Source organism: Molossus molossus, unplaced genomic scaffold (assembly GCF_014108415.1).
Source record: "Molossus molossus isolate mMolMol1 unplaced genomic scaffold, mMolMol1.p scaffold_m16_p_15, whole genome shotgun sequence".
Taxonomy (NCBI): Eukaryota; Metazoa; Chordata; class Mammalia; order Chiroptera; family Molossidae; genus Molossus; species Molossus molossus.
In genome coordinates this window covers 52,576,978-52,593,044 of record NW_023425350.1, presented here as the reverse complement: position 1 = coordinate 52,593,044, position 16,067 = coordinate 52,576,978, and the positions used below count along the sequence as shown (strand labels likewise).

Below are 16,067 nucleotides of genomic sequence, written 5' to 3'. Positions count from 1 at the left end.
CTCCTTGAAATTTACATTTTTTTAATACTTAAAGGAACCAGAATTAAAGAAAACATAAAAGTCCATCAGTATTATTTCATCTCTTCATAGTGTATGTAAGTTGATTATTTTTCTGATTTTCTAACATACTGTGTTAATACAAGACTTTTTTTTCTTTAACTGTGAGATTAATGTCCAAGAGTCAATCAAAGCTGATGTTCATGGTTTTGGTTTCTTCTAATATTTAAAATTATTTTTAGCATGAAAAACAGCTCTGCCTCAGGGGTGGATGGCCCAGAGCTGGGAGGGAGCAAGTGCAGAGCCCATGGGGCTGGAGCGGAGAAGGGGTGAGCGGCTCAGGGGAGGCGAGAAACCCTGGCTGGAGGCCAGACACACTGCAAAGGAGGAGCCCCATCCCTGCGATTCCACGGAGAGGCAGCACCCAGATCCCCCGACTCAAAATCTCTCTCACCAGCTGCCTGGGTGCCTACCGTTTCTCCATTACTGCTCTGCACCTTTGCAGTCAGCGGCAGCCCTCTCCAGGATCCCCTGAACAACGACCCGTCCAGAAGTCCCTGGATCCCTCTTGACTCCAGGGATGTGATACTGTGATTTACAGTAAGATAGATATATTTGGTCTTACACCCTATCTCTGGCACTGAGCTCCTATAGCCCTTGGAATTTCCTAAGGGACAAGAGTGGAAAAGACAGATGTCTTTTGTGATGTTAATGAGGAGACTTCTGGAAAGCACCTGAAGATGGGGGGCGGGGCTGGTTGCCAGGAGAGTCCAACGTGCGATTAGAGGGTTGTAATTTACAACGGCTCCTTCCCCTTATCTTCCCCCGCAACCACAACCTCCAGGGAGGGAAGAGGGGCTGGAGATTGTTTAATCAGCAATGGCCAATGATTTAATTAATCATGCCTGTGTAACGAAGCCTCCATAAAAACCCAAAAGGACAGGGTCTGAAGCCATCTGGGCTGGTGAGCACACGTGGAGATCAGGAGAGCGGCAAGGAAGCTCTTCACCCTCATCCCCCTATCTTGCTCTGTGCATCTCTTCATCTGGCTGTTCCTAAAGTGTATCCTTTCATAACAGACCAGTAATCTAGTAAGTAAAATGTTCCTCTGGGCTCTGTGAGACTCTCTAGCAAATTAATTGAACCCAAGGACAAGGTCATTGAAACTTCCCATCTGTAGCCAGTCGGTCAGAAGCACAGGTGACACCCTGGACTTGCCGCTGGCATCGGGAGATGGGAAGGCAGTCTGGTGGGACCGAGCCCTTAGCTGAATTGTGTGGTGCTGTCTCCAGGTAGACAGCGTGAGAACTGAGTTGCATTGTAGGACACCCAGCCAGTGTCAGAGAATGGCTCAGTGGCGCGGGGGGGGGGGGGGGGGGGGGGACACACCCACACACCCACACACCTACATTGGAAGTTGGAGCTAGAAACAATTAGGAGCATTGGGAGACTGGAGAGTTCAAAGGGAAGTCAAGAAGGGATTCAGGAGGGGATGGAGACAGGCTCGGGGAGTACACTAAACCAGAATGTTCTGCCAGTGAGCACGGGCTCAGGAAGGAATGGATTCTGCTGGGAAATGGCATCTCCCCACCAAGGAAGAACCTCTGCCTTCACTGGCCTGAGACTCCTCAGAGAAAGCTCCAGCATCAGGAGCAGTAAACCAGTCCATTCAAGTCCCTTCCACCCCTGAGAATGTAGGAAGTGCACCCTCTGATTCATGTCCCACCTGGACATGGATTTACTGCATGACTTTCTCTAGGTCTCACTGCCCAGTAGTGATTCCATTTAGAGCTTTGCCCAGACTGGCCACTTCTGACTCACCAAGCCAGCCAGGAGCCTCTCCAGGAGCGCACACACGCACGTACACGCATGCACACATGCGCGCGCGCACACACACACACTCAAACTCACATATACTCTCACACACTGACATTCATACACACACACTCCACAGGGCAAGGTAGCCCCACTCTGTCTGAAAGAACACAGCCCAGAAACCCCACCCCCACGCCGGTCAATACAGGGAGGAAGTTTTTCCAAATCGATAGTTCCCCCTGTGCATCCTGGGAGGCTGACCCAGAGGGAAGGTCAGGAATTCCACTAACCAGGAAGAAAGAACCCTGCAGAGTATATTTAGCTCACTAAAAATAACAGGAGGCCCGAGAGGACGGCTGGGAATTGTCTGGGAGAGCTGGGAGCACACTGGAAAGGCTGGGGGAGGGACAAGGACAATGGAGGAAAGGAGGGGGGTCCGACAGGTCTTTGTGCCAAGGGAGAGGGATGCCTGTCTGTCTCCCTTCCCCTGTGATTTATGACCCCGATGACTCAGATATTCTGGACCTGGAGGAGAGGGTTGGGTGGTGAGGAAGGGTTGCCAGGGAGACAGGGGTGGGGGCATAGCCAAGGCGGCAGGAAGCTTGGGAAGACGTCGGAAAGGCAACCCCAGGAAGGGTCCCAAGAGCAAGCCAAGCTGGTGTGAGGCGAGGATGACTGGAGCCCTGCATGTGGGCCCAGCTCCCGCTCACCCCCTCCCATCTCTTCCAGCCCAGAGCCCCTCCCAGGCACCCTGAGCTCTCGCCAGGCCTGGTTGCTGGAAGCCGGAGGGTGACACTGCTCTGGGCTCAGAAAGGCAGACCTGGGCCCGATGCGGAGGCTGGATGGCACTTACCCCTGTAGGCTGCTTCTTGGTGTCCAGCAGCGGGGCATTGAAGCTGGCAGACAGACTGGGCGTGGCGAGGACCTCCCGGAGTGGGATCTTGGCTTCCCCCAGGAACCTGAGAGGAGGGAAACGTAGAACATAGAAAACTAGCCTAATATGACCGCTCTTCTCACACCATGCCCCTCACCACCACCACCACACAAACCACAGACAAGCTGCTCTGTCTGGAATACCAGTCACCTAGGACCCCCAAAGCTCCTCCTGCCCCCGGTCACCCCACGCACCATCCTTGGAAGGCCAGTCCCTCTCCCTGCACAAGAGGGTCAAGGAACATCTTCCCTTCCCCCAAGGTCAACTTTGATCCCTTTTTGCCCCTCCCCAGAGACCCGGCCCAGCTGCCCCTGTCTGCCTGGGTGTCCCCCCCTAAGAGCGTCTTGCATCAGACCTCAGCAATCCCGAGGGCACGGGGCAATTTCTCCACCATCACGTCTGCATTGCTCTCATGCCTCAGCAGCTCGTCTGACCCACGTCTACACTGGTCTCCTAGAGCTTGGCCAGCAACGATTATAAATGAAAAACAAACAGACCTCTTGTCTCTGGGGACAAGGAGAAAAGAAAACTGGGGCAGGGGAGACATGCCCCACTCCCAAGAGAGGCCCAGGCCTGTCACACCACACGCACCTGAGACCACGCCTCTGACTGAGGGAAGGGGCCCATAAATGGATGGGCTCTTAGGAGAGTGTAGGTCAGCATGTGATCAGTGAGGGGGCCCTTCAAAGATGCCAAGGGAAATGGTTCTGTTCCCTGAGCTCTGAAATGGGCCACTTGCATTCCACAGGGGCAGAAGGACATCGGGGCAGCAAGTGGCCTGGGTCAGTCATGACAGCCTGGTGCCTGCCCAGAACTTCTGCGAGCTGCCTGCACATGGCCACGGAACCGCCACGGGTGTCCTCTCACCACCTGCTGCTTTTTCCCCCTAATGTATAAACAGCACACCTGTTATCTGAGACCTTCCTTCTACTGGTCTCTGTGACAACTGATTTCAATATGGGTTCTTATGGCCTCGTGAAATAAAATTTCAACCTTAGCCTAATTAGCTGGACTTTTTTTTATCCTCACTTGAGGATATGTTTTATTGATTTTAGAGAGAGAGGGGAAGAGAGAGAGAGATCAGTTGCCTCCCGTATGCGTCCCAACCGGAGATAAAACCCGCAACCTTTTGGTATAGGGGACAACACACCAAGCAATGGAGCCACCCGGCCAGGGCTAATTAGCTAATTTTTTAAATTGATTTTTTAATTTATTTATTATTTTTTTAATTTTTTATTAATTTATTTTGTCTAATTAGCTGATTTTTAAAACTGGCTGCTTACAACATCCCAGCCAGTGGGATGGTTACTATCAAAAAAAGCAGAAAACAACAATGCTGGTGAAGACGTGGAGAAACTGGAAATCTGTGCACTGTTAGCAGGAATGAAAGGAGGTGCAGCCACCAGTACAGTGGCTCCTCAGAAACTCAGCAGTAGAACTACAATATGGTCCAGCAATTCCACTTCTGGGTATTTGCCCAAAATAATTAAAATCAAGGACCTAAAGAAATACTTCTTTTCATTTATTTTTCTTTATTGATATTAGAGAGCGAGGAAAGGAGAAGGAAAGAGAGATAGAAACATCCATGAGAGAGAACATTGACTGGCTGACTCCTGTGTGCCCCCCACTGGGGATCAGGCCCACAACCAGAAATCGAACCAGCCACCTCTTGGTGCATGGGCCAATGCTCAACCGCTGAGCCACACCGGCCGGGCTAGAGATATCTGTACACTCATGTTCATAGCAGCATTCCTCACAATAGCTAAAAGGTGGAAGCAACCCAAGAGTCTATCAACAGAGGAACAGATAAACAAAAATGTGGTCTATACAAATAATAGAATATTATTCAGACTTAAAAAGAGAAATTCTGACACCTGCTACAATGTGGATGAACCTTGAGGACATTATGCTAAGTGAAATAAGACAGACACAAAAAGGGAAATATTGTATGATCCCACTTACATGAGGTACTTAGAACAGGCAAGTTTATAGAGACAGAGTAGAAGAGTGGCTCTCTGCGGCTGGGGAGAAAGGGGGATGGGGAGCCCTGGCTGGTTTGGTTCAGCAGTTCGAGTGTCGGCCTGTGGACCAAAGAGTCTCGGGTTCGATTCCAGTCAAGGGCATGTACCTCGATTGTGGTTCAATCCCCAGCCTTGGTTGGGGTCGTGCAGGAGGCAACCAATTGATGTGTGTCTCTCACATCGATATCTCTCTCTCTCTCTCTCTCTCTCTCTCTATCTGAAGATAAATGGAAAAATACCCTGGGGTGAGGGTTTTTAAAAAAAAAAAAAAGGCTGGGGGAAGGGATGTTACTGGTTAGTGAGGCCAGAGTTCCAGTTCGGGGTGACAAAAATGTTCTAGAAAAAACAAATCCCTAAACAATTAAAAGCAACATGAACTTTGCATGAAGTTATAGTTCTTTATCACTATATATAAAGAACTTCTGCTGGTGACTTTAAAACAGAGTTACTTGATTGTACATCCCTCAGGATAAAAATAACTGCAAAAATATCCTAAACTGTTCCCAGGAATCATATGGTTAGTGGTAGCACTGGATTCTTTTCTCAAGACTGTGGGGTACATATTGCGTGAAAAGTAAATGAGCGTGTGCTGAAAACTAGGATTTTTAGCATGGAAGAAAGTGGGAGTGAAGATCAATAATGTTCAATAAAAACTTGATTTTCAAAAGTGCTAGAGAAAAACGGTGGTGACGGTCGCACCACAGCGTGAAGGTGTTAATGTCACTGAACTGTGCACTTACAATGGTGTGACCAGAAAGGGGCCACGGGATAAACCCAACAAGCTCAGGTCACAGGCCTATGGCTTCCTTAGCAAAAGTCCACCTTTACCTTAATGAAGCCCGGCCCATTGCTCTCGCGTCTAAGATACCGCATCTTTGCAACGTTAGTGATTTTCTTGTCCTACACCTGGAAGGCACCACCCGAGACCACACAACTCTTCATTGTCATCTTGTTCCTCGAATACCAGCCATCTCTCTGTGCTGTAAATGTTAACCAGTAACCATCCTGTACCCACCAATGTAAAAGAAGTGTGTGTCTCTCGTTTTGCTTTTCACCCTGTCCTGGAGACTTCCCCACTTTGCTGTCTCCTGCCTCTTCCATCTGCCACCGACGGAGCTCGTGTGCCTTCCTCACATTTCTCCCGTGATTCCATTGCATCAAAGGGACAGCAAAACCGTCCTTCTCCGGCGCATTTTCTCAGTCTGTTGAAATTTTGCTTCTGTGCATGTCCTCAAAATCTGGCTCAAATAAACCCATAAAACCTCTCTTTGTCAACAGTGGTTAAATGGTAAGATTTGTTACGTACATTTACCATGACAAATAAATAAACGAGCGGCTGATATAAGCTTCTGGACGATAAAACCCCTCGATTTCCATCCCTGTTAGAACCAGCAGGTTCCCTTGCTAGCAAGGCCATAAGCCTGGTACAAGGTTTGAGACCAAAGTTTCTAACATTTCTTTAAAGAAAGGACTAAAAAGAGAGATTTCACTAATACTCACTCGAGGGTTCTAGTAGAGAGCCAAGCCCGTAGAGTCACATTTTCTAGAATTTAAACTGGTTTGTGTTATATTCCCTCACAATGTGGAGCAAATGTATATCATAGATCACTAAGGGCTCCTGGAGTGTCTCCATCCCCGGGCCAGTGAAGGGGCGACACCTGTAACCAGTGTGTCCTCGAGACCCAGACATTGTCAAAGAGACCAGACGGTGCTACAGAGGACCTACGGAGCCATGTCACACTGGCAATCAGGGTCACCTTGTCCTCCATGGGAACCCCGAGGCAGCAGCGTGGAGAGACTTGCTTGAGCAAGTCCTGTTAGGGAGCCTGCCCTGAACCTCGGGTCCCCAGACTCCAGAGGGGTCGGCCTGGGGAAGTGGGAGGCAGGCCCTGCAGAGGCGCAGAGGGAGCAGCGGGCCTGGTCATCAGCCCCACGCGTGCGCGCACACACCAGGCAGCCTGAGCTCAGCGGGTCCATCGGGTGCAGAGCTGGACCAGGCCTCCTCTGCCTCCCTTCCTGGCACCCAGCCCGCCCTGCAGCCCCCACCCCCAGGAGAATTCCAGGAAGAAGGGCGGGAACAATGGGAGGAAATGCAGAAGGAAGCGCCAGCCCCACCCTGCCAGCCCAGGCACCTCAGGCCAGAAGGGCTGCTTGTTATTTCCTCTGGTAAACGTCCTTCTGGGCTGTGCAATGCCCTCATCTGTCCCCCTGCCACCCCCGTGTAGGCCCTGGCTGTACCTCTGAGGAACTAGGTGGCTTCGCCAGCCCCCGCACCCCTGGGAGGAAGGGCTGCAGGCAGGCGCCTGTTCCAAAGCCTCAGGTCCAGGCTGCCCCTGAGTGGGCAGCACCAACTGCTCTGGGAGGAGGGGCTGGGGCAGAGGAGGGACTCCCTGGAGGTGGCAGGGGTCTGAGGCTTGCTCACAGGAACCCTGGTGGCCACTGTTCATCCATTTCACAGGGGATGGAGGAGCCATAGCTTTATTCCGAGGGCCTCAGGAGAGGGGGGACCCAGACCCCCCAAGAGACCCACCCCATCTGGGGGTCAAGACTGAGACACGGACCCTAGGGCCCAGGGGCCTTCCGAATCAGAATGCCCCTCTCCGTAGACACCCACCAGGGGCCAAGTGTGGCAGACAGGATTCAGTAGGGGTCAAATGAGGCAGGTGGGGCCTGGGGGGCTGTGCAGGCTGCCTCCGCCAGCTCTGGGTGTGTGCAGAGCCTGGCTGCTGGTAAAGGAACCCCTCTGTGGGCCTTGACCACACCCTCTCCAGCCCACTCACAGAACAATGCCTCTGTTCTCCCCGCCTCCCTAGGACGGAGACCGGCAGGGCACTGAGCTCTGTCGGGAGCTCCTGGAATGTGGGGGGCAGGGGGAGCTAGGCTGCCAGAGCTGCTGCCATCCCAAGGACATAATGAGACAGGGACTGGCCTGGGGAAAAGGGAGAGCGCAGAGCAGTTTCCACGCTGACAGGGCACACACTCCACGGAAAAAGAATTCATTCCCAGCTCCACCCCTCAGTAGGCTACTGCCCTGTCGGAGAGGCGGGGAAGAGTTACGGGGTGGTGACCTCCGAATCTGAGCCTTAAGTGTGGGTGTGCATTAATGTGGCCAAGTACTTTTGCTTTAAGGAAGCACAAAGAAATCTAAACAATTTTATTTTAAAACATCGGGCCATTTCACGTCATTGTTTGTAAGAAGAAAGCACTGGGGGCAACCCAAGTGTCCATCATGGAAGAGGAGGAACTAGAGAACAGTGCAGTCGTGCAGTGGAAACTGGGAAGCACACCATAGACTTTTCTATGGAAAATTTTCAAGATACATTGCTAAGTAAAAAAAAAAAAAGAGTGCAAAAGAGTGTGTATAATATGCTACCAATACTTAGAGTAATGGAAAGAAGGGACAGAAAGCCTAATGGTGGTTGCCAGAGAATGAGGAAAAGGGACAATGGGAAGTCATTGTTTAATGGGGCCAGCGTCTCAGTTTTGCAGATGAAAAGAGTTATGAAGATGGATAGTGGTGACGGCTGCACAGCAAGGTGAATGTATTTAACACGATTGAACTATAAGCTTAAAGATAGTTAAGATGATCACTGTTATGTATATTCTACCACAATATCAAAAAAATATATTTTTAAAAAGATAAATATGCTACTATTGTGTAAAAATAGAGAAAAGTCAGAACCTATATGGGTGATGAAGCAATAATATAAGAACTCTGGAATGATAGATAAGAAACTAAGAATGGCCTTGGCCAGTGTGGCTCAGTTGGTTGTGTATCAACCCATGCACCAGGAGGTTGCTGGTTCAATTCCCGTCAGGGCACATGCCCAGGTTGCAGGCTCCATCCCCGGTAGGAAGTGTGATTGATGTTTCCCTCTCACATCCATGTCTCTCTTTCTCTCTCTCTCTCTCTCTCTCTCTCTCTCTCTCTCTCTAAATATCAATACAAATATTAAAAGAAAAAAAAAGACACTAAGAACAGTCGTACCTATGGGGAAGGGTGAGAACTGGACAGATGGAGATAAAGACGACAGGGAGAATTTTTGCTGCATTTTTTTCTTATAGTTTTTGTTTTTGTAAAAAAAAACACTGAATTTTTACCAACTCAAAACTTAAATTTAGAAATGGAACATAAAACTCTTAAATTCTTATCATTTATTCATTCAACAAATTTTACTTAGCATATCTAGCAAAACACAGTCCTCACCCTCACGGAACTTACTCCCAGTAATAACTCCCCCCTGTACGCCGAGTGCGTACTGGACTCAGTGCCAAGCGCTTGATATTCACTGCCTGATCCAAGCTGACACCAGCCTGTGGGGTGGGTACTGTTACTGGTCAATCCACTACCAAGACTAGGAAACTGGGACTCGGAAAGGCATTTAACCTGCCTGACCTCACACAAGGAACAGGCAAACTCCAAAGGCTTTGCCTTGTACCCCACCCCAGACCAGCTGGGTCACCTCAGAGCCCTGTGGGCACAACATGAAAGAAACAGAAAGGTCCTCCGTTTGCTTTATCCATGGGAAAGGGAACCCAGCCTACACATTTGATCTGGTTTAACTTTTCAAACATCAAATTCCAGGCTGTGTGACTAGTCATGCCTTTTTTATTTTTTGCAGGTTGATGCTTTGGTGTCCGGGGACTGTGCCCCTGAAGGGACTGCCCCTCCCAGGGCTGGCCAGTGTCTAGAGCTAGTCGCTGATGCACCTGCAGGCGCACCTGCCCCTGCAAACCAGCCAGCCCAGAGCCCACACTCCCACCTCTAGGGGCTCTCACCCTGCAGGGCACTATTCCCTGCCCTGATCACCCCAGGGCCAGAGACCACACAACTCCAGACAGCCGCTACACCCCAGAACCTGCCGAAATTATTCAAACTAGCCAACCCTAAGCCCTCTTACCCTGCCTTGCATGTTCTTTTCCAAGGAAACCACAGTAGAGGCTCTTGCCCACAGTTCCCCTCACCCCTCTGCCTCCCAAATGACCCTGGTGCTTCCCAGTAGTCTGCTCTGTGCACTGGAGTTTTCGGGGGAGGGCCTCAGAGGGTGGGCCCTGAGGAGAGGGAGCAGAGGTGGAAAAGAGGGTCCAGTGTAGAGCACAGGTCTGGCCGCATGGCAGCCGGCTGAACCGCCTGGAGAAACCAGCCAGCCAGAGGCAACCCTGCCCCTGGTGGGGGTGTGGAGGGACCCTAAGAGAGCAGCTCTTCACTGAAAGTGCTCTCCTGCTGGAGGGGACACCCAGGGTCTCTCCCTGTGACCTGGTGCTGTGAGCTGAAGAATCAAGGTTGCAGGAGCCGTGTTAGGGAGCTAGAAGCTGAGAGGCATGGGTGCAGCTCATACTGACGCTGACAATAAAGTGAGTGTAAGATAAAACCCCTCCCCCAAGTAGCCCAAGGAGGGTGACTCACGGCCTCTGCTCTGTTGGGTTCCTGGGACACCCCAGTGGCAGACATGCAACCATAGTCTTCCCTATTGGGTCACTCCCAACATTTTTTTTTAAAATAATTTTCTGGCCCTGGCAGGTTTGGCTCCGTGGTTAGAGCGCAGCCTTCGGATCGAAGAGTCGCAGGTTCAATTCCCAATCAAGGGCACGTACCTGGGTTGCATGTTTGATCCTGGCCCCAGTAGGTGTCGTGTGGGAGGCAACCAATCGATGCGTCTCTCTCACATCGATGTTTCTCTTCCCCCCCCCATCTAAAAATCAGTGGGAAAATATTCTCAGGTGAGGATTAACAAAAATAATAATAATTTTATGTTTTTATTCTCACCCAAGGATATGTATTTTATTGATTTAGAAAGAGGAAGAAAGAGAGAAACATCTATTTGCTGTCTCCCATGCACACCCCCTGACCAGGGATCAAACCCAAAACCTGGGTATGTGTCCCAACCGGAATCAAACCTGCCACCTTTTGGTGTACAGGATGACGATCCAACCAACTGAGCCCCGTCAACCTATAGCAACACTTTGGAAGCATTCTTCCTCTCAACTATCTTCCAAAAATGAACATTATCATTGAGTGATAAAGAATAAGAGTTCTCAAGTCAACCTACCTGAGTTGAAACCTACCTCCGCCTCTTAACAGCTGTGTGGCTAGGCACAAGTTACGTCCCCTTCTGGAGCCCTTTTCCTCAACTGTAAAAGGCGTCTACTCATTTGACAAAGATGTGGTGGGTCAGGCACTGCGGTAGGTACTGGGGGTACTGGCTGAACAAAACAGACAACCACCCTTACACTGTTGGAGCTCCCAGGAATAGGAGTGCACGCCTCTGAGGGTCCTCGGAAACTCGGAGTGGACTCACCTAACCCACTACGTGAACCTAGAACACAAATGGTCAACATCGGCCCTTTCCTCCCAGCCCCACTCACCGTCTTCGCATCCTTCTCTGCCTGCACCTGTTCCACCACTGGGAGCGCCACACTGGGCCACAAGTGAAACACTGCCCCATGGAAGAGGTCAGGTTGCCTTGTGTCCATTCCCGATGGGTGAATAGAAAGGAGACCCTCAACATCTCCGGGAGAACGACTGTGGCGCAGTGGAAGGAAGAACTTTCTAACAGAGAAATCCAGGCCCAGAATGGGATGCGTGCTGACTCCAGCACTGTCTCTCAAGGATGGAGGAGATGAGACTCCTGGCCTGATGGCACACAGGTCATTGTACCAGCTGAGGCAGGAGGCTCCAAGGTGACCGGCGCACAGGGCGGGATCAATACGTGACAGCAGTCGGTTAGACGAGGGTCACCACTACAGCCTCCTGAATGAAAGGCTCACACAGCCCGGCCGGGAAGCATGGCGGAAGCGCTGGCAATGGAAAACCAGCATAAAGAGTGACTCAGGCCCTGGCCGGTTTTGCTCAGTGGTTAGAGCGTCAGCCCGAGGACCAGAGAGACCCGGGTTCAGTTCCCGCTAAGGGCATGTACCTCAGTTGCAGTTTGTCCCCGGCCCTGGTTGGGGTCATGTGGGTGGTGACCACTTGATGTTTCTCTCTCTGTCTTCCTCCCTCTCTCCCTCCTGCTCTATCTGAAGATAAATGCAAAAATGTCCTCGGGTGAGGATAAAAAAAAAGAGTGACTCAGGCAAGGGTCAGCTGGGGATGCTAAATCGAGGGGGTGTTTTGATGAGAAGCAGGATATTCGCAGTGCTTTAAAGTGTCTCTTAGACTTTGGATGGGGGGTGGAGAGAACAGGAAATAGACAGTGGAAAAATCAGACAACTCCTTAACAGGTGATAGAAATGACGATCGCCAGTGAGTGACATCATGTGCCCCCAGATCCTGAGAGGGACACAGCACACCTAACATGTATTCTGGCCAGGAATTAGTAACCGAATCTAATCATGTGAAAAATACCCCACAAACCCCAAATGAGGAGCATTCCAGTTTTTAAAATTGGAATATCGCATTATTTAAAAATGTGAATTGTTGTAATAGACGAAGGCTGCAGAAATACTCAAGAGTATAGGACACTATGGAAACATGATGACAAAATGTGGTAGACCGGACCCTGTGCTGGGGGAAGGGGGCGGGGGCGCTGCTATAAAAAATATTATGTGGTCAATTGATACAAATATTGAATTAGGTAAAAGTATGGCAGCCGTGTTAAATGTACTGAAGTTAATGAATGTACTTTAATTATGTAAAATAATATCCCTATTCTTAGAAAATATACACTGGAGTGTTTGGGGATAAAAGGCCACGAGGAATATAACTTACCTTCAAATGGGAGAGACAGAGAAGGTGGGGAGAAGGAGGAGAGGAGACAGAGGGAAGAGGGAGAGAGATAATACTATGAAACAAAGGGATAGAATGTTAACAATAAATGAATCTGAGTAAATAGTATAGGGATTTTTTTTTTCTATTTTTGCAACTTCTCCATAATTTCAAAATTATTTCAAAAATAAAAAGTTCTAGAAATGTTTCCATGGGTCAGTTTCTGTCGTCTCTCTCTCTCTCTCTCTCTCTCTCTCTCTCTCATCTTCGTGCAAAGATCTGTTTTTATTGATTTGAGAGAGAGAGAGAGAAACATTGATTGCCTCCCATAGGTGCCCAGACCAGGGATCAAACCCAAACCCTAGGTAGTTGCCCTGACAAAAAATCGAACCTGCAACTCTTTGGTGCACAAGATATCTCTCCAAACAACTGAGCCACACCAGCCAGGTCAGTTTCCCATTATTTATCTTTTAAACTAAGAAAAGGACACACCGACTAAAAATATGTAGACACATTCATCACTGACTCAGCGGCACCTTCCTCTCATTAGGTCTAATGTGTCAGGCATGACAGGAAAGCCGGAGAGCCTGTCCCAGCCAGACACGCACGCACACAGTCGGGGGAGGAGACACCCCTGCGCCCTCCAGCCCCCAACCCTGCGTGCCTGGCCACTAGGGGCGGAAATGAGCGCAGCCGGACATTCCCACCCCATGGGCCTGCCTGGCCTCTGGCACCTTCCTGCCAATATCTGATTCCCCAGGGCTGCCCAAGGGTAACTCTAAATAGTTTTCCACTTCAATCCAGAGAAAGACAACAAAAACTATTCTGAAAGCCAGGGATGCCCTGGATAGGGTCCAGAACAAAACACGGCTATAAAAATCCTTGGAAAGTCAGAAAAGAGTCAGCACTTCCGAACAGGCCGAGAACAATGGGACGGTGAACTGTGAATATTCCTGCCCCAAAGAGCCTCCCCAGGATTCCAGAAAGGGGGGCCTGCCCACCTGCAGGCCTGACAACCTGAACCCTGGGGCCAACCTGAGCCCACTCCCCAGCTTCTAGCAACAACACAATACCCCTCTGCCTCTTTAAATTCTGCCTCTTTAAATGTCTAAGTGCACACACACCCACGCACACATCTGAGTGGGTGTCCATTCCTGTGTGGAATGACACTGTGTCAAAGCCCCTGACAGGCGACCAGCAGGGAGAAAATACCCTCCACACATAAAAGTAAACTGAGGGTTAAATATACAGACCACCATGAATTACTAAGAAAAAGACAAGCAATTAAAATATCAGGATAGGTGACTTGCAGGAGAATAAATACGAATGGGCAATAAATACATGAAAAGATGCTCAACTTTACAAATAGTCAAGGAAACACAAATGATAAGATAACCATTTTCCCCCCAGGGCACCAGCAAAAATAAAAAAACTGACAGGCACCGTTTTTTACTGCTGGTAGACATAAATTAGAACATTTTGAAAAGTAATCTCGTAGCATCTACAAAAATGTGACATGCTCCCACCCTTCGATCCAGGAATTCCACTTCTAAAGACCTGGCTGAAAGAAAAAATAGTGTAAGGACATAGAAACCTTTGGATAAAGATGTTCAATGGACAATCATCTGAGAGCAAGAAATTGGAAAGAAACTAAATAGAGGTCAATAGGGCACTCCGTGGGGTCAGGTATGGTGCACCCACACTGAAAACACACCATTGAAAACGGGTTGATCAGTACACACTGATGAAGAGGATTCCTGATGAAGTGATGAAAAGCAAGGTGCAGACCAATAGCTAGAACATGATTCCATTTTTGTGTAAGTGTACACACGTGTGTATATACTTTTCTTTGCATATGCTTAGGAAAAGTCCAGGAAAATATGTACAAAACTGTCAACAATGGGCCCTGGCCAGTTTGGCTCAGCGGTTAGAGCGTCGGCCTGCGGTCCAGAGAGACCCGGGTTCGGTTCCCGCTAAGGGCATGTACTTCGGTTGCAGTTTGTCCCCGGCCCTGGTTGGTCGTGCGGGTGGCAGCCACTCGATGTGTCCCTTCACGTCGATGTTTCTCTCTCTCTCTCTCTCCCTCCCACTCTATCTCTACAAAAAATGGAAAAATATCCTCGGTTGAGGATAAAAAAAAAAAAAACTGTCAACAATGGACAGCACTAGAGGGGAGGCGAGGATGGGGGACTACATGCTAGCTTTTGCTGAAGTCCACACTCATTCCGCTGGACCAGCTCACGGAGCCCAGTGTGGGGGTGGGGCAGAGCCGCTGCAGGAGGAAGGAGGGGGAGCAGAGGCACTCAGGGAGGTCCCTGAGCAGCCCGCTGGCCCCCAGCCATTGCGAGTGCCCTAAATGATGACACAGATCACAGGGAGGGGGAGGCAAGCAAGGAGGCTCTTTGTGTGGGTGAGAAACCCCTCAAACCCCACTTTATATTGTCACCGAGTTGCTAAAATGTTTGAGTGGCTCATACTATTCCAAAGGAAACACTATCATGAACCCCCAAAGGCAGTAGGTACCTCCTAACTGGTCCCTGACATACATCGAGGTCTCTGCTATACTTCTCCATGAAAGGCGCTGGGCACAGTCACCCTGGGCTAGTCAGATCAAATGCAGGCTTCCCTGTTAAGCTTACGCTCCAGATAAACAATGAATCGTTTAAGTGTGTCCCATGCACTACTGGGGCATTCCAACTTAAGTGGGTATCCTGAATGTGTCTTCGTTGAAGCTGGCCACCCTCCCCCAGGCCTGGCTAGACCTGGGCCAGTGAGTTGTTCCGGTCCAGGTGAGCATCATTTTGACTCTCGTGCTTTGGCAGGTGGATTTTTTGACCCAGTGGAAACTTTTGCTTCCATGCTTCCATTGACCAAACATTTAAATAGAAAATACACTTATATTAGTTAATTTCCACTGGAAAGGCATTTTCCAGAACAAGTTAAGCCCATTTAATTTGTTGATACATTTTCCAAACAACGCAATTATACTTTCCTTTTTTCTTAATCTTCATTTTGATTTTACTAAAGTCATTGTCACTGATAACAATTATTTTCTGTTTAAATTTCCCAACAAAGATTTATTTATTTATTTATTTATTCATTTACTCATTTATTTATTTATTTGGTTCATAGTAAGCTTTATCAAATTTGACTCCCTTCCACTTTGAGTTTTCTTTGGTGGGATTATTTCTATTAAATCCCATTTTTCCAGGTCAATTTTATAGTTTCCAACAAGATGCCTCAGTCAATTTTTATTTCCTTAACAATTTTATCATGTGCCATTTTCAGCCATGATTATTATAGGGTGATCATTTCCACCAATAATTACATACATAAACTATTACCAGAGGGACAGATTCTATTTATTTCTTAGCTAATCAATGAAAAAGATTGAGAACAATTCCTTGCAGAAGTGCCCACATTGCTATAAGGCACTCAGTGCTCAACCCTGGTGCACACTGGCCTCCCCTGGGCAGTTGCAAGAAGTGCTCATGCCGGCATCCTACCCGTTGGTCCTTCCATCAATGTGTTGCAGAGCCCAGACACTGATATGTTAAAGCATCCAGGTCATTCTAATATACAGCCAGGATTGGAA

At 49.0% G+C, this 16,067-nt stretch overlaps 1 protein-coding gene across 14 annotated transcripts in view; it reads right to left on the bottom strand.

The window, feature by feature from the left end:
• Nucleotides 1–16,067, bottom strand: part of DYSF (dysferlin) — a 208,834-nt gene that overhangs the window by 161,960 nt on the left and 30,807 nt on the right. For all 14 annotated transcript variants that reach the window (XM_036262777.1, XM_036262775.1, XM_036262784.1 and 11 more), the window contains exon 4: nucleotides 2,666–2,771. In XM_036262777.1, coding sequence (XP_036118670.1) covers nucleotides 2,666–2,771 — 106 coding nt within the window. The remainder of the gene's footprint in view (nucleotides 1–2,665; nucleotides 2,772–16,067) is intronic.